Genomic DNA, 24,345 nt, shown 5'->3' with positions numbered 1-24,345 from the left:
TTGTCTTGTTACTCTTGATTTTTGAACATTATCCTCAATATCAATAAAATCTTTATAAATGTCAAAAAACACTTGAGATATAAATCAAATATTCCACTATAGGAATTATTGATCTAAATCATTTTTAAAGACACAATCATTTCTCCCCTCAAACTCAATATCCTCAAAAAAAAATATTGCAGTCTCGTCTAAAAAAAACTATCTTTAACTTGACATAATAAAAAATTATAGCCCTTAATCACTTAGAATATTTAATAAAATAGTTGCTCACATTTATAAACTTAAGTAACAATTAAATTCAAATAATGATTTATCCCATCTCAAAATACTTAATGCAACATTAATATCAAGTCTTTGGACAGTAATATTAATTGCTAATAGTATTTTGGTGTAATGATCAAACATTAATAATAAGACATGTCAAATAATCAATCTATCTTTGGATGGATTAATTATTCACATGAATAAGACTTTATAATTATTACATATTTATCATCACAAGTATTAATGCAATTCTGTCAATTAATTATCAGCCTTTGGGCCAAATAATATAATCACATGAATTACACAATACTACCATTCAAAATTGTATTGAATTAATTTCAACAAACATTGTCACTTTGGTGATTATTTGTATCAATCAATACAATCCAAATAATGAACAATAATATCATTAATTTGAATTTAAATGTTATATTATTGTATAATCCAAATCAATAATATATGATTTTCCAAAGAAACATATAATTTATTTTATTATAAAAAATAAAATTATACATTAGGCTACTCTTGAATTTGAAATTTGTAATAGCTTATATTAATTAAATTAAATAATAAATCTTCAAGATTTATTTGACCAAATTTTAAATATTAGCCTAAATCCAATTATTAATTAATTTATTAATAATCATTAACCTTAATCTTTTAATCCTAAAATAAAGGATATAATTAAAATTTTATTATATATATATATATAACCTCTTAAACATTATTAATTACTTAATTCTCTTTTAATTTATAATATATATTATATATTATTTAATCTCTTAACAACAAATATCAACCGTCAATTTAAAACGGTCAATTTAAAACAGAGAATTTCTCCCTTCTTTAACGAGAAAATCTAAATTAAAACAGAGAATTTCTCCCTTTAACGAGAAAATCTAAACCAATATCAACCGTCAATTTAAAACGGATAATTCCTCTTTAACGAGAAAATGTAAACTTTAAAACAGATAATTCCTCCTTTAACAACTTTAACGAGAATATCTAAACGAGAATCTAATTTATCCATAAATCTAGTAAACATTATTAAATAATATCATAAATCTTTATATTCTTTAATCATTTATTCCATATTATTGGAAAAATCCATATATTCATATATTCCGAAATCAATATCCATATATTCCGAAATCATGAGAGAGAAAATTCGAATATTCATTTTATCTTAATCGTAAAATTCAAATATTCCTTAATTTATGACTTCATAAAATTTAATCTAAATTCAAAACAAAATATATGAATTTAATGAAAGATATATTTTTCCGATTAAAATTTTCATAATCTAAGATATATATATATATATATGATTATCAAAATCAATATATTTGTTAATCCCAACAAAAATATATTTTTAAGTAATCTATAAATAAATTCATGCATATATATTCTTGAAATATACATAAATCTAGGAATCTTATATCTTAATGATAATTGCTTAACCTTAATCTATCTCAAGTCAATCTTGATGATATGTATAACGATTACTCTTTAAATGTAAAATCTTTATATTATCATACTTTGATAACATGTTTTTAAATAATTTATAAATAATTCAAGCATATATATATACATATAATACGACTAACATACATGCTTTGAAATTATCTACAAATTCATAAATGAATGCATATATCATTCCAGAGAATCTAAATATCCCCGAATCTAGGGATCTTATCTTAATAATATAATAACTAGTCAAAATAGATAATTATAATATATCTTAAATCTATCGTAAATCTTAATTAATCTTAATTGATATATAATCATTCATATTTAACAAGACTTACCGAGAGAATCTAAATATCATAAATCAATAAATCTTTATATCAAATTAATATATATATATATATATTCCTAATAACATGCTTTTATTTTGATTATGAATTGCATTTTCATTCATATATCTACACCGATATAATTTTCTCACATAATTTAAATTAGGATGGCTCTGATACCAATTGTTAGAATTATCCTAATTAGATCCTAATTTAATATGTGAGAAATTAAAATCTTGAATGTGGCGGAAGCGTACCTTAATTAATCGCATGAATAGTGAATCTTCTCTTTCCTTAAACTTTGCATGGATTGAATGATTCTTTCCTTAAACTTTCCTTATATGGAATGGTTCTTCCATTTGATGAGTAAGTCAATGGATTTCTCTCTCTGTTGATGGGGACGCGAAGGAGAATTGACGTTACTTCAAATGGGGACCATTACCGTTACATATAACCAACAATAAGTTAGTTATTATAGTTTGACAATTTCTAATTTAGCCCCTTCATAAAATTAGAAATGTCACTTAGGTATCCTCACTTTATTTTCATGACAAATACACCCATAAGCCATAAACTTAATTTCACATTAGATCACATTATTTTGGCTTATATTAAATATGACATATGCACAATTATTTATTATACAAGTGACCCTAAAAATTCCAACACTTATGTCTTTTATTTTTATTAACATTTTCAAAATTATAATTTTTTTCTTAAATCTCTATAATAATCTAAATATTTAATCAGGTAATGGGGTACCCGATAAATTGAGGATGGAGATAGAAATGGAGATACCCGTCGGAGTCGGATCGGATAGTAAAATGAAAATAGGGTTTGTAGATGGGTATTTCACTATCCGACCTATAAAGTTCCCGTTGACTTCCCTAGTTACTTCCCTAGTTAGAATTCCAGAACTTAATATAAAAAAATTGTTTTCAAACTAAAGTTAAGAAGACTTCAACTTATAAATAAATTATCTTATTAATCATTCAACCATTAGTAGTACAATGCTATTATTCTTTTAAAAATATTACAATATAAAAATTTGTTAAGTAATAAAAAAAAGTTGGATTTAGCAAGTCTAGCACGCATAAATCAGCCTCGCTTCTACATTCATATATGATAATTGTGGAAAATGGACCCAAAAAAAAATCTCTTAATTTTCAACTCTTGTTTGAAGGACAAGTCCTCAAAGGCTAGATTTCTTCATTGCATTTGAGGTCCTAAGATTGGTTTATGTTTAAAATTATTTATATTTCGTTTATTAAATTGACAAATATTCCATTTTCTCTACATATATACAAGTCATTTAAAGAACAAACATATTTTATATTTTAGTTACATGCAAAGAAACTATTTTTATTTAGATAAAAAATCAACAACCCACATTTTTAGTCATAATTATCAACAAACAACTAAATGTTTGGTATCAAAAGTCACAAACCAAACACAATCCATTTGCAACACTTCAATACTAATGTATTAAACAAATGGAATGTCTCATACACAATATCTTTCTCTTTTCTTGGTTGAGTTATTTTCAATTATAAAAAAAAGAACAATAATGTAACGCCGTGAATTACAATTGTATTCGATTTTGTATTGTAAGAGAGCTCTACCCGCTTCTCCGACAATTGATTTTGTATTCAATCGTGAATCCATTTAAAAAATATAGTTATCTTCTTTGAAACAAGGTATGAAAAATAAGTAAAATAGTGTGATTTGTGTTTAATGAAATGTTTTATTGGAAAACAAATCTAAGACATTAATGATTAATAACCACAAATGACATAACTCCAGCTAAATTGTTCATCATTCATGCTTCACATTTTATCAAACAGTTGATCTGCGTTCAAATCCCATTCCAGGAACCTCATTGCAAGGAGAGACATTAAGACCAGTAACAATTGCCGACGGCGGACCGCGCCTACACCTGTCCTCCATTTCCTGCACCTTATCAGGGTTACCGGAGAAAACTGCCTCAACGGACCCATCTCTTCGGTTACGAACCCAACCACTCAATCCTAGTTCGGTTGCGTTATCTATTGTCCAATTCCTGTAGAAAACCCCCTGTACCTTACCTTTGACCATCACCTTTACCTACACACATAACACATCACGAATCGACACAAGAAAGGAGTTAGACGGAATCGGAGAGTGGAAGGAAGGCGAGGCTTACGGTTTTTATAGGCTGGGAATTGGGATTGTTGATTGAAGATGACATGATTCGAGATCGGAACAGAGGAAGGCTAGAGATAGGGTTGCGATGGATCAGAACCGGCAGAGAACGGTGAAGATGATGATGGAAGAATCGAAATTGTTGTTTCGTTAAGAATTCAGCATTTCCTGCAAAAGAGTTAGCGTATGATTTAAGAAGAATCTGGGAAGATGATATCTCTGGTTTGAGGAAGATCGATGATGCCAATTTTGCCATTCTCGAACACACAAAACAGTTTCCAGATGCCAGATGATTGGATGATGCCACCTGAATTTTTTATTTTTAATAACTTCTAACCTTGTTTTTATGTAAACCATTTTTTAATCCTAGTTAAAATATCAAAACATTTATGATCATTTAAGCTACCAATTTCAAAAATATTCTTTTTTATCAAACACCTTTGTTTTTTTTTTATAAGGAAAAAAATTATATTATATTTTCTAACTCCAAACTAAGAGGTCTTTTAAAAAATGTATTAAATTTTATTTTCTTTCTTTTTATTATAAAATGAAAAGTAACATTATAGAGAATTTTGTATCGAATCTAATGCCTTCTTGGAATAGTTCAGACTAAAGAAGAGCACCATGTCGAATTTCTCTACTATTTTTGTATGCGTAGGTTGATGCAGATTTGTTTTATCTAGAGGGTTTTCGGTGCATGAAGCTCGGAGGCGGAGGGGCAAATCAACCAAGCACCATTATCCTTCACACTAGTGAAAAAATGGTCATTACCGAGAGTACAATCTCTCGGTAATGCCCCTATATTTGTCGGTATAGACATAATACCGAGAGTTTGGGTAACTCTCGATATTCGTCGGTATTTCCACTCTCGGTAAATCTAATTGAGTGTTTACCGAGAGATTTCATAAATCTCCCTATTTAGATACCAAAGATAAAAACCGAGAGTTATTTGGAAAACTCTCGATTTTTCTTGATAGGGAAAAATCGAGGGTTGTGTGGAAAACTCTCGGTTTTTCTTGAATGGGAAAAACCAAGGGTTGTTTGGAAAACTCTCGTTTTTTCCCTTTCAAATAAACCCGAGAGATATTTGGAAAACTATCGGGTTTTCTCTTTCAAATAAACCCGAGAGCTATTAGGACAATTCTCGGTTTTTCCCTTTCAAGAAAAACCGAGAATTATTTGGAAAACTCTCGGGTTTTCTTGAAAGGGAAAAACCAAGAGTTGTCCTAATTACTCTCGATATTTCCCATATACATGTCTCAAATAGGCCAATTGTTTTCTGCAACCCAAACCTGTTCAACCAAACCAATACATTCATAAACCAAAACTTGTTCAGCCAAAACCAATACATTCATAAACCAAAACTTGTTCAGCCAAAACCAATACATTCATAAACCAAAACCTGTTCAGCCAAACCAATACATACACAATAACATTCATAATTCCAAAATTTAAACCAAACTGAATCATCCAAATAACCTGTAATCAAAACGTTTGTTCAAAAACTATAATGCACTAACTAGTTGAGGGAGGAGGAGGATGTTGATACTGCCTCATTAAGAATTCAATTTGTTGTTCATATTTTTTCATTTTTTGCTTCATTTGCATCATTTTCGCTGCGATTTTACTAGACTCTCATCGGATCCTTAGGTGATCTTCCTATGCAAGTAGGTTCTGGAATGACTTGTCTAGTGTGTTCGGTATTTTCCTCATACTCTTCCAAACAGTTTGCTTGCGACCTTCAAACATCCTTAATGCATATATCATTCATAAATTGGAGAATAATTGAAGTAGTAATAAGAATATATTAAAGTAAAAATATAAATCTACCTAATTAATCTTAACTATATATTCGTAAACCGTGAATTTATTTTTGTCACAATTTTCCAACCAGGTCGTGATGACATATTAGGGACGTAAAATACTTGTTTTGTTTGACTCGTCAATATATACGGGTCTTCACTTTGGGTTTTCAAAATCCGGTTTACATTTATACTTACGAAGCCATATTTATCCACTTTCACTCCTAGTTCCCAGAATGTGTATCAAACCACTTACACTTGAATAAGACAACTCGATTGTGAGAAAAGTATTGTACTTGTATTATATCGGTTAAAACTCTGTAGTATGACATAGTATCTGACTTGTTGTACCTTTCAACAACCACTCCGCTATTTTGAGTGGTCAAACCTTCGTCGTATTTTTCTGTACAAAATTTGTATCTGTTTATTTTACACCAAACATACATACATGAGTACATAGTTGGACATTCGCTTAAGATCTTAAGGTCTCTTGATATGTCGTTATCTTCTGCTAATTGAGCAACCTATATATACATTCCCGAAATTCAGTCGTTAATTGTAAAATCAAATTATACTCACTATATGCTTAAAATAAGTGGCATACGTTTCTCCACTAGACTTATTGTTATTGCAATACTGCATATATTCGCTGTAAATAGATCGAATATTAAATATCATACTCTTTAATGATAATTAATAAGACGTACTATAACAAAAAAAAATGAATCTTACATGTAAAAAGGTTATGTTTCGGGATAATTTTTCAAAATGTATGAATGAGCTGTCACTCGATCGCTATAATCCAAGTGATATATTTTTCCGTTGGATAGGTCTTCCAACGATGAAAATATTGAAATGCCCGAGCAGTTTGTGCATGTTCTTGGTCTTCCTCCTCCATATACCTGACACATAAACCAATACTCTCATTTACAAGTTAGCTCTTGATTATTGAGGCTTCGGAGTGGTTTTTATTCCGCAAATATCTTTTCATTGTACCCATGTAATGTTCTATTGGATACATCCATTGATATTGGACAGGTCCCCTAAGCAAAACCTCAAATGACAAGTGAACCGGGAGATACATCATGATGTCGAAGATTGATGATGAAAAAATCATTTCAAATTTGCAAAGTGTTGTTATAATATCCATGTATTATTGTTTGAGGTCCACTGCAATCAACTCTTTGGAGCACAACAACCGAAATAATCGGGACAAATTTACTATAGCATCATACACATGATCTATAAGTAATCCACAGATTGCTAAAGGAATAAGATATTCCAATAAAATATGACAATCTTGACTCTTTAATCCCGTAATCTTTTTCTCTTCCAAATTTACACAACCTCCAATATTTGAGCAAAAACCATCAGGCAACTTAAGATCTTTCAAGAAATTATAAACACATTTTTTATGATCAGATGACAAAGTGAAAGGCGCTTCTGGATAATGAACCACTCCTTCATCATTTATAGGATGTAACTATTATTTTATGACTAAGAGTGGTAAGTCTTTACGGGCTTTAAGACCATCCTTAGTCTTCTCTTTCACATTCATTATTGCTCCCAATACGCTATCACAAATATTTTTCACAATATGTATCACATCCAAATTATGTCTCAATAATAGTGATCTCCATAAAGGCAAACGGAAGAAAATGCTAAGTTTGTTTCAATTGTCTTTCTGTGTTTCATGATATATCTTAGTTTTCTTACTCTGATTCGTAGTAAGAACTGTGTCTTCTAGGTCTCGTGCTTGCTCGTAAATTTCTTGTCACGTTAATAATTTAGAGGACTCTCTATAATATGCTCGACCATCAAACGACTTTTTATCTCTTCTGTATTTGTGTTTTGGTGGAATGAAGTGTTTGTGACCCATGTAACATTGTTTTAAACCATTAATTAATCGAAGAGATATAGTGTCGTTGTTACAACAAGGACAAGCAAATTTCTCTTTCATACTCCACCTTGACAAATTCATGTTCTCTAGAAAGTCATTAATGGTCCATAGCAACGCCGCTCGCATGTTAAAGTATTGCGAGGTGTGTGTATCAAACGTTCTCACACCACTTTGTCACAGTTCAGTCAACTCATCGATCAATGACTGGAGAAATATGTCAATTGCATCTCCCGGACTCTTTGGGCCTAGAATTAATATAGATAGAATGAAATTGTTAGAATCCATGCAAGTAGTGGGTGACACATTATAAGGAACGAGAATAACCGGCCATACATTATATGATTTTTCCCATTTGTAAAGGGTTGAAACCCATCACTTGATAAACTCAGTCTCACACTTTGAGAGTCCGACGCAAAATCTTTATAATTTTCATCAAACGTTTTCCAAGTTAATGAATCAGTCGGATGTCTCAACGTATCACTATCAACTCTTCCTTCCTTATAGCATCTCATCATTGGAGCAGTTTTTGAGGACATGTATAGTCTTGGTATTATAAGAAAATATCTTAACACCTTAATGGGCATGAATTTCCCATTTTTCTTTTTTCGAACTGCCCTATTTTTTTGGTCGACTTTCCATCTAGAAAGGCCGCAAACTCTGCAAGACTCTACATTTTGTCATCCTTCCAAAATAGCATATAATTGTTCTTACATTCGTCTATCTTCGCATACTTAAGCCCGCTATATGTAATGAATTTTTTACATTTGTAGTATGAGTTTGGCAATTGAGCGTCCATCGGTAATATGTCATTTTTAAGTAGACGCAACAACATATCGAAAGAAGCGTTTGTCCATTGACCAGCATTCTTTATGTGAAGGAGTTTCAGTAGTGCTGATGATTTCGTTATTCGAGCACCTTCATACAATGGTCGTTTAGAATCATCAAAAAGTTTATAGAATCTTTGCGCATCTTCGATTGGTTCATGGTTGTTTGGGCCATCATTAACATTGGAGAACACATCATTTATAAAATCTTGTATATAACATTCTTCATTGACTGTATTATTCATCTCCGTTCTAGGATCGTTGAATTCCGGCACGACATCCTCCGATTGACCATCATCATAATCATCATCCAAGTTATCGGCATCATCATCATTAACCAAGTTAGTAGTAAGTATTTTTTTCTCCATGAAAATACCATAATTCATAATGAAGATTTATTCCATAAATGATGAGGCAAGTCTTCACATCGACTATTTCCATAGACGTCGTGTTTAAGCATTTCACGCAAGGACATTTCACTGTTTTTCGTCTTATACTACTCACTGCAAACTCGAGGAATTTGTCAACCCCTTCCTCGTAATCTAGATGATCTCGATGTAAGGTCTTCTAAATTTTATTGGATACTTACATCTTTCTAATAAGATGGAAAACAACTTGCATTATTATTTACTTAACATGATCTAAATTAGGCTTACATTTATCTTACATAATTCTAACCTAAATCAAACATAATTAAAACCTAATCTAACATAAATCAAACATAATTCAAACCTAATATAACATATATCAAACCAAATATCTAACATATTAACATAAATCAAACATAATCAAACATAAATTAAACCAAATATCTAACATATCAAATATATCTAACATATTAATTACATCCTTATAACCTAAATCAAAGCTCATTCCAACCTAATCTAACATTAATCAAACCAAATCTAATATATATCAAACCAATTCTAACATTAATCAAACATCAATCAAACTAAATATCCATAAATCTAACCAAAATCTAACCTAAATCAAACTCAATATATAACATATTAACCATAAATCAACCTCAATATATATAAATCAAAACTAATTCTAACCTAATCTAACATTAATCAAACTAAATCAACCTAAATATATAACATATAACCTAATATATAACTTAATCTGATCTTGAAATGCAGGCGGAGGCATGGCGGCGGTGGCAGGATCTTCAATTGGATGGGAGGCGGCAAGAGACAACTTCAATCTTCAAACTATGGCGGCGACGTCTTTAATCCGGCGACGACATCTTCAATCCGGTGGCGGCGTCTTCAATAGGGTGGCGGTGTCGTCTTCAATAGGCGTCGTCATCTTCAATCGGATGGTCATCGTCGGATGGCAGGCGGGCGGCGTAGGCGGAAGAAATCGGGGAGAGAGAGGAAAAAAACGGGCGGAATGAAGAAAGGAATAAGAAGGTTTTTTTTAATTTAAAAAGGTCATTATCGAAAGTTATATGAAAACTCTCGGTTTTTATCAATTGATTAATTCCGAGAGTTTTTATATAACTCTCGGTTTTGATCAATTCCCTAATTCCGAGAGATTTAGACTGTTGGGTCAAATTATTTTGACTAAAATAAACTAGGGAATAAGTTTATTTAATGCTAACATTATTTTGATGATCTATGTTAAACTTAGTTGTGAATAAAGCTGAGTGGTCTATTTATTTTGTGCAGGAACAAATCTAAAGACAGTGTTACTATAGACGCGGTCTAAAGCAGACTATCTTAGACATCTTACGTAGTTAGACGAGGTCTAACTCCTTTTAACGAAGTCTAAAGGGAAACGCAGTTAGACGAGGTCTAACTCCTTTAGACGGAGTCTAAAGGGAAATGCAGTTAGATGAGGTCTAACTCCTTTAGACGGAGTCTAAAGGGAAACGTAGTTAGATGATGTCTAACTCCTTTAGACGGAGTCTAAAGGGATGCGTAGTTAGACGACGTTTAACTCCTTCAGACGCAATCTGAAGGGATGCGCAATTAGACGACGTCTAACTCCTTCAAACGCGGTCTGAAGGGATGCATAGTTAGACAACATCTAACTCCTTTAGACGCAGTCTAAAGGGGTGCGTAGTTAGACGACGTCTAACTTCTTCAAACGCGGTCTGAAGGGATGCGTAGTTAGACGACATCTAACTCCTTTAGACACAGTCTAAAGGGAAGCATAGTTAGACGACGTCTAACCCCATTAGACGCGGTCTAAAGAAGAACGTTTAATGCCTTGCTTTAGAAGTTGTCTAAAGGAAGCATTCGTCTACCCACGATCAATTAGCTGCCTGCTCCCTTCTTTTAGCAGTCTGCCAAGCCAGCTAATTCCATCAATGAATGAACGCCACTTACGTGAATTTCCCTCAACTGTATTTCCAATACAAGACAAGAGGATATTCGGCACACTACTTGTTCAGTACGACCACGATCCAAACAATAAGAGCCTACTGTACTCTCGTACTATAGGGGTCCGTCCAACGGACACATGCCATGTGTCCACAAAGAATATTCAATTGTTGGTGCTATTCAATCATAAATAGAAGCTCGAGGACAACGGTCGAACTTCTTCACACATTCTCATTCAAGAAAAAGTGTAAAGAGCTAAAAGAAAAAACATCTCTCTTACCATCTAGTTGTGAATACATTGTAATTACATATTATCTTTTTTGTGAGAAACCTTAGTGTTGTAAGTTGAACAAAGATTGTTTTATTCAACAGAGAGTTTTCTAGATCAGTGAGCTGTATTTAATTCAAAGTCTTTAGTGGATATCCTTCCAGTTGTGGAAGAAGGGGTGACGTAGAAGTTTTATCTCCGAACATCCATAAAACTCATGATGTTATTAATTTATGCCATTTTATATTCAGTTGATCAAAGCTTCAAATCCAACGAACATTTCAGCACTTGAATCTGGTTCAAGAGTGTGGAGGATTTGCGAAGAATAGAAACAGATATTAATCCCTCATAGGATTATTATCAAAGAATTTATCATAAGTTGTTCACAATAGTCAAACCTTAGTCTCTATTGTTAACATCGATCCTATCAAGTGGTATTAGAGCCTCGTTTTCTATTCTTAAGCATCAAAAAAATCTGAATCATGTATAAGGATACCAGCTCCAAGGTTCCCACGTTCTCGAAAGAAAACTACATCGTGTGGAAGAAGAGAGTTTGTGTTCATCTTGATGCCTTAGATGATGACATGTGGAGTGTCATCACAGAAGGTCCTATCAAGATTGTGAAAGACAATTCTGAGTGGACAAATGAAGACAAGAGGAAGAACAACCTCGACAACTTGGCCATGGATATTCTGTATAAAACTTTTGATGACAACATGTTCAAATATATTATATCATGCGAATCTGCCAAAGAAATTTGGGAAAGACTAACTCAACTCTGTAAAGGAAACGAACAGACTAAAGAAAACAAACTTATGATTGCCATACATCAGTTTGATAACTTTAAGATGCGTCTTGGAGAGACGATGTCTGAGTTTGATGGGAGATTCAGCAAGATTATCACCACTCTTTCCACCTTGGGCAAGACTTACAGCAACAAAGAGGTTTCAATCAAAGTCATGCGTGCTTTGCCCAGGGAGTGAGATATTAAGTCGATGGCGATGAGGAAGTCTAGAGACCTCAACAAGGTGGAGCTCTTCGACTTGCTAGCCGATTTGAAGGCCTATGAGTTTGAGTTAAGCTCTAGGAATGAAGAGGAGCACCCCACATTTGCCATCACAACCAAGGCCTTGGTGACTGTTGAGGAGCCACCAGCTGCAAATGATGTGAAGACTGATGTAGAGCAAATTAGTAGCGATGCCATGGCTCTCTTCATGAAGAAGATCAATTCTAACTCAAGCTCTTCAAACAATAACAGTAATGATAAGAGCAACTATAAGGCTAACTTAAAGTGTTTTAACTGTGACAAATTAGGACTTCAAGTCAGAGTGCATGAAGCCAAAGCGAGATAAGAATAAGAAGGACAAGAAAGAGTCGAAGGCTCTAATGACAGCTGACAGGAAAACCAAGAGGGACCAAAGCGATTCAGATGACTCGTCATCCAGCGATAGTGATGATGAAGAGGTCACTTGCTTCATGACAAAAGAAGAAGTTGAATCTGAGGTATTTGACTTCTATTCTAAGGAATTTACAAGAGAAGAACTAACTACTGCACTCAATGACATGGTCAATGAGTATAAGAAGTTGTCAGACTCTTTGTAATAAAATAAAACTAAAATATGAAACTGATAACTCTTTTTCACATCCAATTTCTGAACCAAAAGTTTCTAACAAAGAAGGTCAGCTCTCATCTGAGAATGAGAAGCTAAAAGAAAAGGTCCAAACTCTATTTTCTGAAAACCAACGGTTATCATATGTGGTTAGTTCTTGGACAAGGTCTGGAGATGCAGTCAGACAACAAATAAGTGTGATGAGGCATGCTGGATGCAAATTCGGTTTAGGATTTGACAATGCAACTTCAAGCAAGTCTTGTGAAAAGTTAAACTCAACAACAGACAAGTTTAAGCCAATAGACTTTGTCAGAGGGAGTTTAACTGATAAAGGAACTGATCAAAAATGTGAAAATTTAACCTTAAAGGATGAGATTATTTATGTTCCTCCAACTGTAAGCTGGCTAAAACCTAGGAAGGAAGAAGCCAACAAGTCTGGAAAATCAAAATCTAGAAAGAAGTCAAAGAGTTTTAGACAAAAACCATCCTCTAAGGTTAATAAACCAGCTGATAGTAGGAAGACGTCTGCTAAGCCTAAATCATACGCATTAATCACAACACAACATGAGAAATCTATCAAGATAACTCAAATATGGATTCCTAAGGGACTGATTGATCGAGGAACCAAGTGAATATGGGTACCAAAAGATTATAAATATGTATTTATGTAGGTGCAACAAATAAATTGCATGGAGGAATTAGTATGGTATCTAGACAGCGGATGTTCCAGACACATGACTAGAGATAGACAACTTCTGACTAATATTACGGATTGCTTAGGGCCTAATATCACATTTGGTGACAAAAGCAATGATAAGACCATGGGTAAGGGTAAGATTATCCATGGTAATCTAACCATCAACAACGTGCTACTTGTTGAAAACTTGTGTTATAACCTGATTAGTATAAGCCAATTATATGATAATGGACTTACTGTTTATTTTCAAACGCATGCATGTCTGGTTAAGGATCAGCATGGTAACATTCTGATGTCCGGAAGTAGAGTAGGAAATTCTTACAAAATGAACTGGAAAAATAAGATATCTAATCCCATATGTATGATTTCCAAAAATGATCAAAACTGGCTATGGCATAAAAGATTAATTCATCTTAATTTTAAAACCATTAACAATATTTGTTCGCATGATTTAGTTTTTGGTTTACCTAATTTGAAATTTCAAAGGACAATGTCTATCCTGCTTGCCAGTTGGGCAAGCAAAGCAAATCATCGTTCAAGAGTAAAGGGAAATCTCAGTCCAACTGGTGCTTGAAACTTTTACATATGGATCTATTTGGTCCAATTCATGTAAAGAACTTAGGAGGAATGAGATTCACCCTAGTCATTATTGATGATTTTTCAAGATTTACTTGGGTTAAAATTTTGAAATCTAAGGATCAGACGGCTGAGAATTTGATTAAGATCCTTAGGAGACTTTAAAACGAAACATCTTTAAGCATTATCAAAATTAGAATTGATCGGGGAACCAAGTTCACCAACAGATGTCTAACTTCCTATCTCGCGGAAGGAGACTTTAAAACAAAAAATCTTTAAGCATTATCAAGATTAGAAGTGATCGGGGAACCGAGTTCACCAACAAATGTCTAACTTCCTATCTCGAAGAGTCTGGTATTAGACACGAGTTGTCTAGTGCCAGAACTCCACAGTAAAATGATATTGCTGAGAGAAGAGTTAGAACACTGAAGGAAACAGCGAGATCTATGCTTACCGACTTAGGTATTACTTAGAAGTTTTGGGCAAGAGCCATAAACACAGCATGTTATACACAAAATCGGTCAATAATCAATAAACGCTTTGATAAAACACCCTAAGAACTTTTCTTTGGAAGAATTCCTACAGTTTCATACTTTCAAATCTTCGGATGTAAGTGTTTCATTCACAATAATGGGAAAAATTATTTGATCGCATTTGATGCTAAAGCATATATTGGAATCATGTCAGGCTATTCTTCAGTCAGTAAAGCTTTCAGAGTATTTAATAATCGAACACAAATTGTTGAGGAATCCTATCATGCTGTTTGTGATGAATCTGTTGAAAATAATTCTAATGATTCCATTGACATTGCTAATAGATTAGAAGCGACAAGTCTTGAATCTGATAGCGATGATGAAGCTCTAGTGAATAGGATTTACTCGTCTGATCAGATGGCTAATCCGGTTGAGAGTCAACTAGACGTCTAGACTTCTAGTCAACAGATTGTTGACAGTTCGGACGTTGCAGGGCCATCTAATCAGATGTCTAATAATGTAAGATCAAGCTTCAGATGGAACAAAAATCATCCACCGGAATTGATAATTGATAATTATAATACTCCTCTAATGACCAGACACCAACTATTGGATGAAATGACAAACTCTACCTTTATCTCTCAAATTGAGCCAAAGAAGATTAATGAAGCATTTCTTGATCTAGATTGGATTAATGCAATGCAAGAGGAGTTGAATCAATTTGAAATAAATAAAGTGTGGTATCTAACTTCAAGGTCGACTGATCAATCGGTCATTGGAACAAGATGGGTTTTTCGAAATAAACTTAGTGAAGATGACTTAGTTGTGAGAAACAAAGCTCGATTAGTTGCTCAATGATATAGACGGGAGGAAGGAATTGACTTTGAGGAGTCATTTGCACTTGTAGCTAGACTTGAAGCAATCAGAATCTTCCTAGATTATGCATCTTTTAAGGATTTTAAAGTGTTTCAAATCAATGTGAAAAGTGCATTTTTAAATGGAACATTAAATGAGGATGTATATGTTGAGCAACCACCTGGATTTTTAGATCATTCATTGCCTAATCATGTTTTTAAACTTGACAAAGCCTTATATGGTCTCAAACAAGCTCCAAGAGCTTGATATGACACTTTAACTAAGTTTTTATTTGATCATTACTTTGTTATTGGCATTGTAGACAAAACTATGTTTATATTTGTTAAAGATTTCCATATTTTGCTTGTTTAAGTCTATGTGGATGACATCATATTTGGGTCAACTAATCCTAAATTCTGTGAGAAATTTGCCAAGTTGATGTAGGACAAATTCGAGATGAGCATGATGGGAAAATTGACTTTCTTCCTTGGTCTTCAAGTTCGTCAACTTGAAGAAGGAACATTCATCAACCAGGTCAAATACACCAGGGAACTGTTAAAGAAATTTGGTATGGAAAGTTGCTCGGCTGTAGCTATTCCAATGAGTTCCTCTAGCAAGCTTGACAAGGATGAATATGGCCAGAGTGTGGACATCACCGCCTATAGAGGGATCATTGGTTCTCTGCTTTATCTTACTGCCAGCCGGTCAAATATCATGTTTCCTGTTGGTGTCTGCGGGAGATTTCAGGCTAATACTAAACAATCTCATTATGTAATTGCTAAACGAATTTTGAAATATTTAAAGGGAACTCAAAATGTGGGACTGTGGTATCTGAAAGATTCCAGGTTCAATCTAACTAGTTATTCAGATGTAGACTATGTAGGGTGCAAAATTGATCGGAAAAGCACTAGTGGAACTTTCTAATTCCTTAGTGATCGTTTGATCTCTTGATTCAGCAAGAAACAAACATTTATTTCCACGTGTACAACTAAAGTCGAGTACCTTGTTGTAGGAATTTGCTGCTCTCAGCTCTTGTGGGTTCAACAACAACTGAGGGATTACGGCATTGAGACAAAAGAATCTCCCATTTTTTGTGGCAATAACAGCGCTATTACGATAACATACAATCCGGTGTTACACTCTCAGACTAAGCATATCGAAATCAGACATCATTTCATCCGGGAGCATGTCAGTTAGAAGCACATTCGCCTTGAATATGTCCTAACATAACAGCAATTCACAGACGTGTTCATGAAGCCACTCCCCGAGACTAAGTTTTTTTACTTTAGAAATATCTTAGGACTTGTTGATCTAAATTAAATTGCTCTAAATGTATATGCATGTATTGAGGGGGAAATTGACTTAAAGTTACTACACAGTCGTGTGTAGACACAGGTTCTAGTTTGTCTAATCTATTCACTCATCTAAAGAAGCTACGTACTTAGACAAATTCCTGCCTAAGCAACTTGCAAATTAAGTCTGGCTAAACACCTATGTATTAAGAACAGACGTCTATATTATCTGTAGATGGACGTAGTTAGACGCCGTCTAAATAGACGCTTGTTAGATGCCTGATGACATGCGCAGTTAGACGTCGTCTAAACTAGATGTCTACCCAACTTAGACGCAAGAGATGGGGATGGTTTGTGAGAACGTCTAACTTCGTATGCATTTGAATACTTTATCTTCTGACGAGTAGGACAGCTGTCCACTATCTCATAAGCTATTCATGTATTCTTCCCTCTCAAAATTGAAAAGTCATATCCCCAATAACTTGAAAACATGTGTCCGGTGTCTCTCAATGTTAAAGATATGACTAATATTTCTAAAAGTGTGTATCTTTCTATCTTCTGAAGTTATGATAGATTTTATAATGGATATTAATTGACGTCTTCTCATTATGAGTTTATTGGGAACACATTTTTGACGGTTATGTTCTAATGATGACCTTTATAGTTATATGTCAGCCATACTCTTTAAAGAGTAACTCTTCTGCCCGAAGTGACTTATTATCTTCTTAGTAATTCTGAATATCTTCTTACTCTCACTAAGAATAACCTATGTGTCTCTAAAGTGTCTAAGATCCCTAGCATTTCTAACTCCCTTCTGAAATTCAAGAAATGTCTTCCCTTGCACCATCAACTCTCCAAATAAATTTCGATTATGTGTCCTCCATAGCGAACCCAGCAATGGTGACCATGTTTGAATCCCTTAAAGCATCGGGATAGGAAAATTTTTGGGGGGCACCAGTCGTCATTCACGAACCTGAAGTTTCGTGAATTCTTCAACTTTGGGAGGTTTGTCGACAATAGGCTTATTGTGTCAAAGATTTTTGGAAAAATGTTTTCTTCGATGAGGAAGCTTTAGCCTCTTTCTTCGGACTCCCATCGGAGGGGTTGTCCGAGTTCCCCCCTCTTCTGAAATGGTTCTATCTGTGATGCGACTTGCATTCTCAGATTCATCATTTGAGGGGCGTCTCTTTCCGGTCGATACTCATGGACCAAAGATCTCTCTAAAGGTCGAGTTCTCCCTCCTCAATGATATTATCTCCAAGTCTCTCTTGGGGAAGATTTTCTCTAATACCTACTCTAAAAAGGTATTTGAGATGATAATTGCCATAACCAAGGGGACTCCTATCAACTGGTCCAAAATCCTCTTCACGAGCTTGTCAAAGATGATGACTTATCCCAGGAAGCCCTATGGTTATGCTGCTCCGGTCAGTATGTTGTTCTCTTCTCTCCTCCCAAATGTAAGAGACGGGGTCCTCATTAAGTCTTCAAGGGTCTTGGACTATCAAAGAGTCCTTGACTACGTCCTTAGGATAGAAAAGGTAAAGCTTCAGAGAAGAAATCGGGCGCGTCAAAGAGCTGAAAGAGCTTATTAGGACTCTTCCCGATGATGTCAAAAAGGGGGAAAGAAGTGGCCTGAGGCCTAGGGGGAATCAAGGGATAGGAAAAGACCCAACTTTTGTAGTTTAAGGGAAATCTCTAATAAGTTGTTTACCTTCCCCAGATCTTTTGCTAATATATATATATATATAAACTTTTGTTGTTTATTGATTATGTTTTTTTTTCTAACCGTCTAACTAAGTTTTAACATCATCAAAAAAGGGGAACTTGTTGATTCAAATTATTTTGACTAAAATAAACTAGAGAATAAGTTTATTTAATGCTAACATTATTTTGATGATCTATGTTAAACTTAATTGTGAATAAAGCTGAGTGATCTATTTGTTTTGTGCAGAACAAATCTAAAGAATAGTTTTACTCTAGACGCGGTCTAAAGAAAGCTATCTTAGACATCTTACGTAGTTAGACGAGGTCTAACTCCTTTAGAAGGAGTCTAAAAGAAAACGTAGTTAGACGATGTCTAACTCCATTAGACGGAGTCTAAAAGGAAACGTAGTTAGACGAGGTCTAACTCCTTTAGATAGAGTCTAAAGGAAACGTAGTTAGACGAGATCTCTCATCTAACATTTGTATGCCTTGTTTATTAGATATCTCAATCAAAATTAAGAGTTTGCATTAAATTATTTAAAATTTAATGTTAAATTTAGAATTTAAATGAAATTGTAAGAATTTAATTAAAATAATAGTTATATATTATTATGATATATATAATTAAATATAAATTAATTTAAATAATAATAAATAAATGCCATTAAAGAAGTTATAATTATAAAATTAATAAATAAGTTAATTTATTTGAATAAATAATATAAATTCACTTTATTTATATAAATAATATTAAATCGTAAAATTAATATAATTTATAACCTTGTAAAAATGGTAAAATTTTAACTAAATCACCAGTTTTTTTTAATCCATTTTCCACTCACAAAAAATTCATTTAATTCAATTACATCCAATTTCTCACCTTTTTTTTTTTTATTTTGGCAAAGGTTGTATTTAAACATAAAATCGTGGTTCTTTGGAACTTAAGACCTTGCAAAAAAACATAAATCAGGAATTTGGGTGATCAACAATATATTGGTGGGAACATGGAAAATAAATTATCATTGTATTTTTAATACATAAATTTAAATATTCAAATTTGAGTTTAAGTTATTGCACACACTTATCATACACTTATCATGTTCATTCCTGAAAACACTTTTACTTAAATTAACAGGACTTGAAGGAAGAAAAATTCCATTACCATAATGTCCAAAGACTAGAAATCATTACTACTTTTTTGAATATCCAGTTGCCTTTTTACGTTCAAACTTTTTCTTTGCAGCTTCAAATTCTTCCTCAGTAGGTTCTGAATGAGGCTCGCCACCACCATCACCGTATTTACTTAACAACGTTGAGAACAATGAATCAAACCTCTCTTTCTTTTCGCTCCTCCGTTGTGAAATCATTGCATATAAATCTTCCGAATCTTTCTTTGATCTGTCAAGGATTACCAAATTTTGAGTTTTGAAAAACAAAAACAGCATTTGCTTGTTCAAAACCAGGGGATATCTTACTTCTCTTGGCATCTTAGAGGTCTTGCAGTTGGTTCTATCTTAGATACTTGCTTAGCCCATGTTTGATATGCTTTAGTTGACTTCAATTCTCCTGCAACAACAATAAACTGAAATCCGATATTGGCTGCACTTCAAAACACTCTTTCAACCAAATTTCTCAAGAATCCTGGTATGGATCGGAATTAGATCTCATTTGTAACACAGACCCATTCGAAAACACTTTGACACTAAGAGTCTTAACTAAATTCTGTGCTTCAGAAATTTATTGGTATTTTGGATCTGAATCCAGACTATAAGGATTTTGAAATGTACACCTAAAAAAGGTTAGTAAATATAATTTATCTCCTAGGCAAAGATTGATTGGGCTGAATGAGGGGATAAAAACAAAATACATCATAAAGAGATTTACAAGCTATCCAAATGTCATTGTAATCAGACTGTTGGATTAGAAGAGATGGTTGAAGGTAACACAATTTTGGTGTATCTTACAGATCCATACTTTTTATACCCAAAGTAACTGGATTTGTATCCAGAAATTCATCATTAAAAGTTTATAATCCATATCTCGATCTAGGTCAGATACAGAATTGTTTCCAAATGAGACTGTTAACACAAACAACAAACAGTCTCGATTCTTCTTAATTTAAATGAGAACGAGAATGGTTAATCCAAAGAGGGCAGTTACCTGCTGCAATTGCATCATCAATAAGATCTTTAAACCGGTGAGAATCCAGCCTAGTGTCTGAGCACAACATGGAACAGAAAAGCCTGCACCAAGAAAACCAATTCAAAGAAAAGAAACAAGAGGTTAATAATTAGATAAGATTTTACCTGTTCATGTTACCCTTGTTCTGCTTGTAAAGGTTAAACAAATCATTCTTTTCTGACAAGGATCCTTTATAATTTGCTTCAAATTCTTCTATATCAGAATCATTCACCTAGAATCAATTAATCACTTATTATTATGATGATGTTCACAAATGAATATATCTTCATCAAGTAATATATAATTGAGTTAAACTAGATAACCTTCTTGTACATAGACTGAAAGAACTGTTTTAAGTCATTAATATCACCCCCTGCAAGGTCCTGTCAATAAGGGAAACAAAACTAATCTATAATCAGGGCATATTGAAATTGTATACCTAGATCAATTATACAAAATAAGAAACATACAGTTGTAGCATCATCTACACAGCCAGTTTGATCATAGAGGGCTCTTCTCTCCTCATCCCCAAGAACTGAAATCACTTTCTGAAGATACTGAAATTTCTCTTTGGCATCCTGTAGTTGAATGAAATGTACTCGCAATCAATCAATGATATAATCAAAGTAACTTGTGAATTGATCACATGACAGAAATTCACCTTGACGCCAGGATTCTTATCAGGATGTAACCGCAATGCTAACTTGTAATAAGCCTTTTTAATTTCTTGTAGCGAAGCTGTTTTTTCCACGCCAAGAACCTGTTAACGTATTTGGTTAACATTTGACAAAATCAATGCAGAGAGAATTAAGGGCATCTAAGAATGATCTTAATCTCAAACTTGTAAAGTCATTTCAACTTGATCAATTTATCACAAACCGCTCAACTTCAGATCTCAAAACTCAATTTTTATAGATAATTTGAATTTTTATAGATAAATGATTAGGTGAGGAAATTGGGTGAGGGAATGACTTGGCATAATCTTATTCGCTGAAAAAATCAAATAATTTCTCTCTTTCCTCCCACTTTTACATTTTCCAACCAATGAAGGTGATGCAAGTCATTCCCTCACCAAATTCCCTCACAAAATTCTTTCACCAAATTCCCTCACCAAATTCCCTCACCAAATTCCCTCACCAAATTCCCTCACCAAATTCCCTCACCAAATTCCCTCACCAAATTCCCTAATCAAATTCCCTCACAAATTCCCACACCAAATTCCCACACCAAATTCTTTCACTAAATTCCCTCCCTTCTCATTTTTATATTAAAAAACAAAATTGATTGAACATAGAATCTAAACCTATCTTGAAGACAAAAATATGATTGATTTGAAACTTTAGGGAAGACATGTTTAGTCAGACTGATGAAGCAGATTCGAAATTGGATGTATGAAAGAATAGAAGGAGCTACGACAAATCACGCAAGATACCTCGTAAAAACTGTTCGCGGTTGATGAAGAATGACGTCCCATATCGCCCTTAGTTTGTTGTTGTGCTTGATAATCTTCCATATCCTCTTTCTTACGCTTTGATTATCTTGTTCTCTGTAGTATCAAGAAAAACTAGTACATTGTAGATGGAGAGAGAAAAAGGCGATAGTTTACTTTTATTATTTCCCGCCATATTGCGGCTGAACAAAGGTTTCCCGCTCATCGAATTTATGTTTTACTTTTTATTATATTTTTATTTATTATTATGATGATTATTGAAGTTATTTGATTGATTTACTGGAATCTCCATATCGCTCTCCTTTCATTGGAATCGAATTTCTTCGATGAAATTTCAATCTCTCTTTCTCCCATCATCATAGCGCATAATAAGACGAGTTGCACTAGAATTGTTCAAAGTGATTGGACTGTGAATGCATACCATCACTGTCGTCTCCGTCAACCGTCATCATTGTTGAATGTTGAAGACGTTGATGTTGCTTTTACTGGTAAACGAGTAAATTGTTATGTTCTACTCAACTGGTATATATATATATATATATATATAATATGTTCTACTACTCAACTGGTATATATATATATATATATATATATATATATATATATATATATATATATATATATATATATAAATATAAATAAATAAATAAAGAGAGCTCTGCCTTGAGATTTGTTTAACTCACAATAATGCCACAAGCGGAGTTAAAAGATTTGTTTAACTCACGATTAACTATTGATATCAAAATCCGATTAAACTCAGAGATATGAAAAAATGAAATTTAATAAATCAATCTTATATTGTTTTAAGATAAGGATAATTAACATTTCAGGAATCATCAATTAACTAGTTCTATATTTACTTTACATGATCAAATCAAAGAGGTTTATTTGAATCTAGTGTAGATTTTACTTTACTTTCAGCCCTAATAAATCCACTTGTTTCTTCTCTTCCACTAATTCGTCTTCATCATCAAGTCTCCACGGCGGGTATCTCCAAGGATCCTTAGTTCCACCAAAGAATAACTGTCACAGAGTTCACCGCTGTGACCGCCCTTCTTTGGTGTACCGATAAAGAAAGGAAGCCTCCGGTCTATTAAGTTGTTTGTTTAATAATAATAAATAAATTAAGTTCTGTTTGTTTGATGTAATAAAATATAATAAAAAGTAATGATATGAGTCAACAACGTTAAATAATTTAACGGGTTTAGTAGTAGTCCTAAATATAACTAAATAATGTAAATAGAGTTCTTTAAATGATAAAAAAATTAGAAGAGTTCTAAATTTGAGAAATCTCTACAACTATTATCATTTATCCTAAAAAAAAAAAAACATGGAGAAGAGAAAAAAATAGTGTAAATGATAAAAGAAAAAATAAAATAAAAATAATGGAAAGAGTGGATGTAAAGTAAAAAGAAGAAGTTGGGAGAGAATTATATGGAAGGAAGGTTTCGAGGGGATTTGATGATTCCAAATATACAAGAATCATATTACTTTTTATCAATTAAAACCACGTACCAAATATAATCATATTATTTTTCATCAATTAAAACCACATATCAAACATCTGTTTTTAATTATTTTTCCATTCTAGAGTAAAAAAACCATGTACCCTTAATATATTTTTTTTTTTTTTTTTTTGCTTATTATTATTTTTAAAATAAAAATGTATATTCTTAATTCCTTAATATATTTTTTTATTCTCTGTACACATTCTAATAATAACACTTTTTTCTTCAATTTTTTTTAATAAATAGTTATATAAATACATATCAATAATTCTATTTGTATTAATTAATTTATAATATATAATTATATATTATATATTTACATTGACCATTTTTAAAAATTATATATATTGTATATATATAAATCTATTTAAAACTTAATTTGTTATATATTTAAATAAAAAAAATTAATCTTTTAATTATTTGTTTACATTATACATGAAAAAATAGTTATAACTTATTAATAAAAAGCGAAATGTTATTTTTGAATTTATAAAAATACTAAAATTTTAAAATTTTAAAATGTGGAGCATGCATACACAAAATTAATTAAAATTCATCGATCACAATCACAGGTGATCTAATTGTTAAAGTAATCATCTTTCACACTCAATACTAGAGTTTAAATCCTTACCAA

General features: G+C 32.7%; 2 protein-coding genes across 2 annotated transcripts; both read right to left on the bottom strand.

Moving 5' to 3' along the window:
- Positions 1–3,798: 3,798 nt before the first annotated feature.
- LOC124940121 (acylphosphatase) lies at positions 3,799–4,547 on the bottom strand. The gene is made up of 2 exons (XM_047480605.1): positions 4,243–4,547; positions 3,799–4,163 (listed from the first exon to the last, which is right to left on the bottom strand). Exons 1-2 carry the CDS (start codon positions 4,495–4,497, stop codon positions 3,897–3,899), a joined length of 522 nt encoding a protein of 173 aa, XP_047336561.1. The 5' UTR covers positions 4,498–4,547; the 3' UTR covers positions 3,799–3,896.
- A 15,036-nt stretch (positions 4,548–19,583) lies between these two features.
- On the bottom strand, positions 19,584–22,266 carry LOC124939057 (chaperone protein dnaJ 6-like). The gene is made up of 8 exons (XM_047479569.1): positions 22,186–22,266; positions 21,405–21,513; positions 21,224–21,351; positions 21,077–21,136; positions 20,879–20,985; positions 20,733–20,815; positions 20,048–20,138; positions 19,584–19,970 (listed from the first exon to the last, which is right to left on the bottom strand). Exons 1-8 carry the CDS (start codon positions 22,264–22,266, stop codon positions 19,763–19,765), a joined length of 867 nt encoding a protein of 288 aa, XP_047335525.1. The 3' UTR covers positions 19,584–19,762.
- Between the last annotated feature and the right edge of the window lie 2,079 nt (positions 22,267–24,345).

Source organism: Impatiens glandulifera, chromosome 5 (genome assembly GCF_907164915.1).
Source record: "Impatiens glandulifera chromosome 5, dImpGla2.1, whole genome shotgun sequence".
Taxonomy (NCBI): Eukaryota; Viridiplantae; Streptophyta; class Magnoliopsida; order Ericales; family Balsaminaceae; genus Impatiens; species Impatiens glandulifera.
This window is presented reverse-complemented; position numbering and strand designations above follow the sequence as displayed.

Coding starts and splice junctions, on each gene's coding strand:
- LOC124940121 (XM_047480605.1), bottom strand. CDS start 4,497: ATGGCAAAATTGGCATCATCGATCTTCCTCAAACCAGAGATATCATCT. Junction 4,164..4,242: donor ATTCCCAGCCTATAAAAACC/GTAAGCCTCGCC, acceptor TTATGTGTGTAG/GTAAAGGTGATGGTCAAAGG.
- LOC124939057 (XM_047479569.1), bottom strand. CDS start 22,266: ATGGAAGATTATCAAGCACAACAACAAACTAAGGGCGATATGGGACGT. Junction 20,816..20,878: donor AACAAGGGTAACATGAACAG/GTAAAATCTTAT, acceptor TTCTTGGTGCAG/GCTTTTCTGTTCCATGTTGT. Junction 19,971..20,047: donor CCTCTAAGATGCCAAGAGAA/GTAAGATATCCC, acceptor AATCCTTGACAG/ATCAAAGAAAGATTCGGAAG.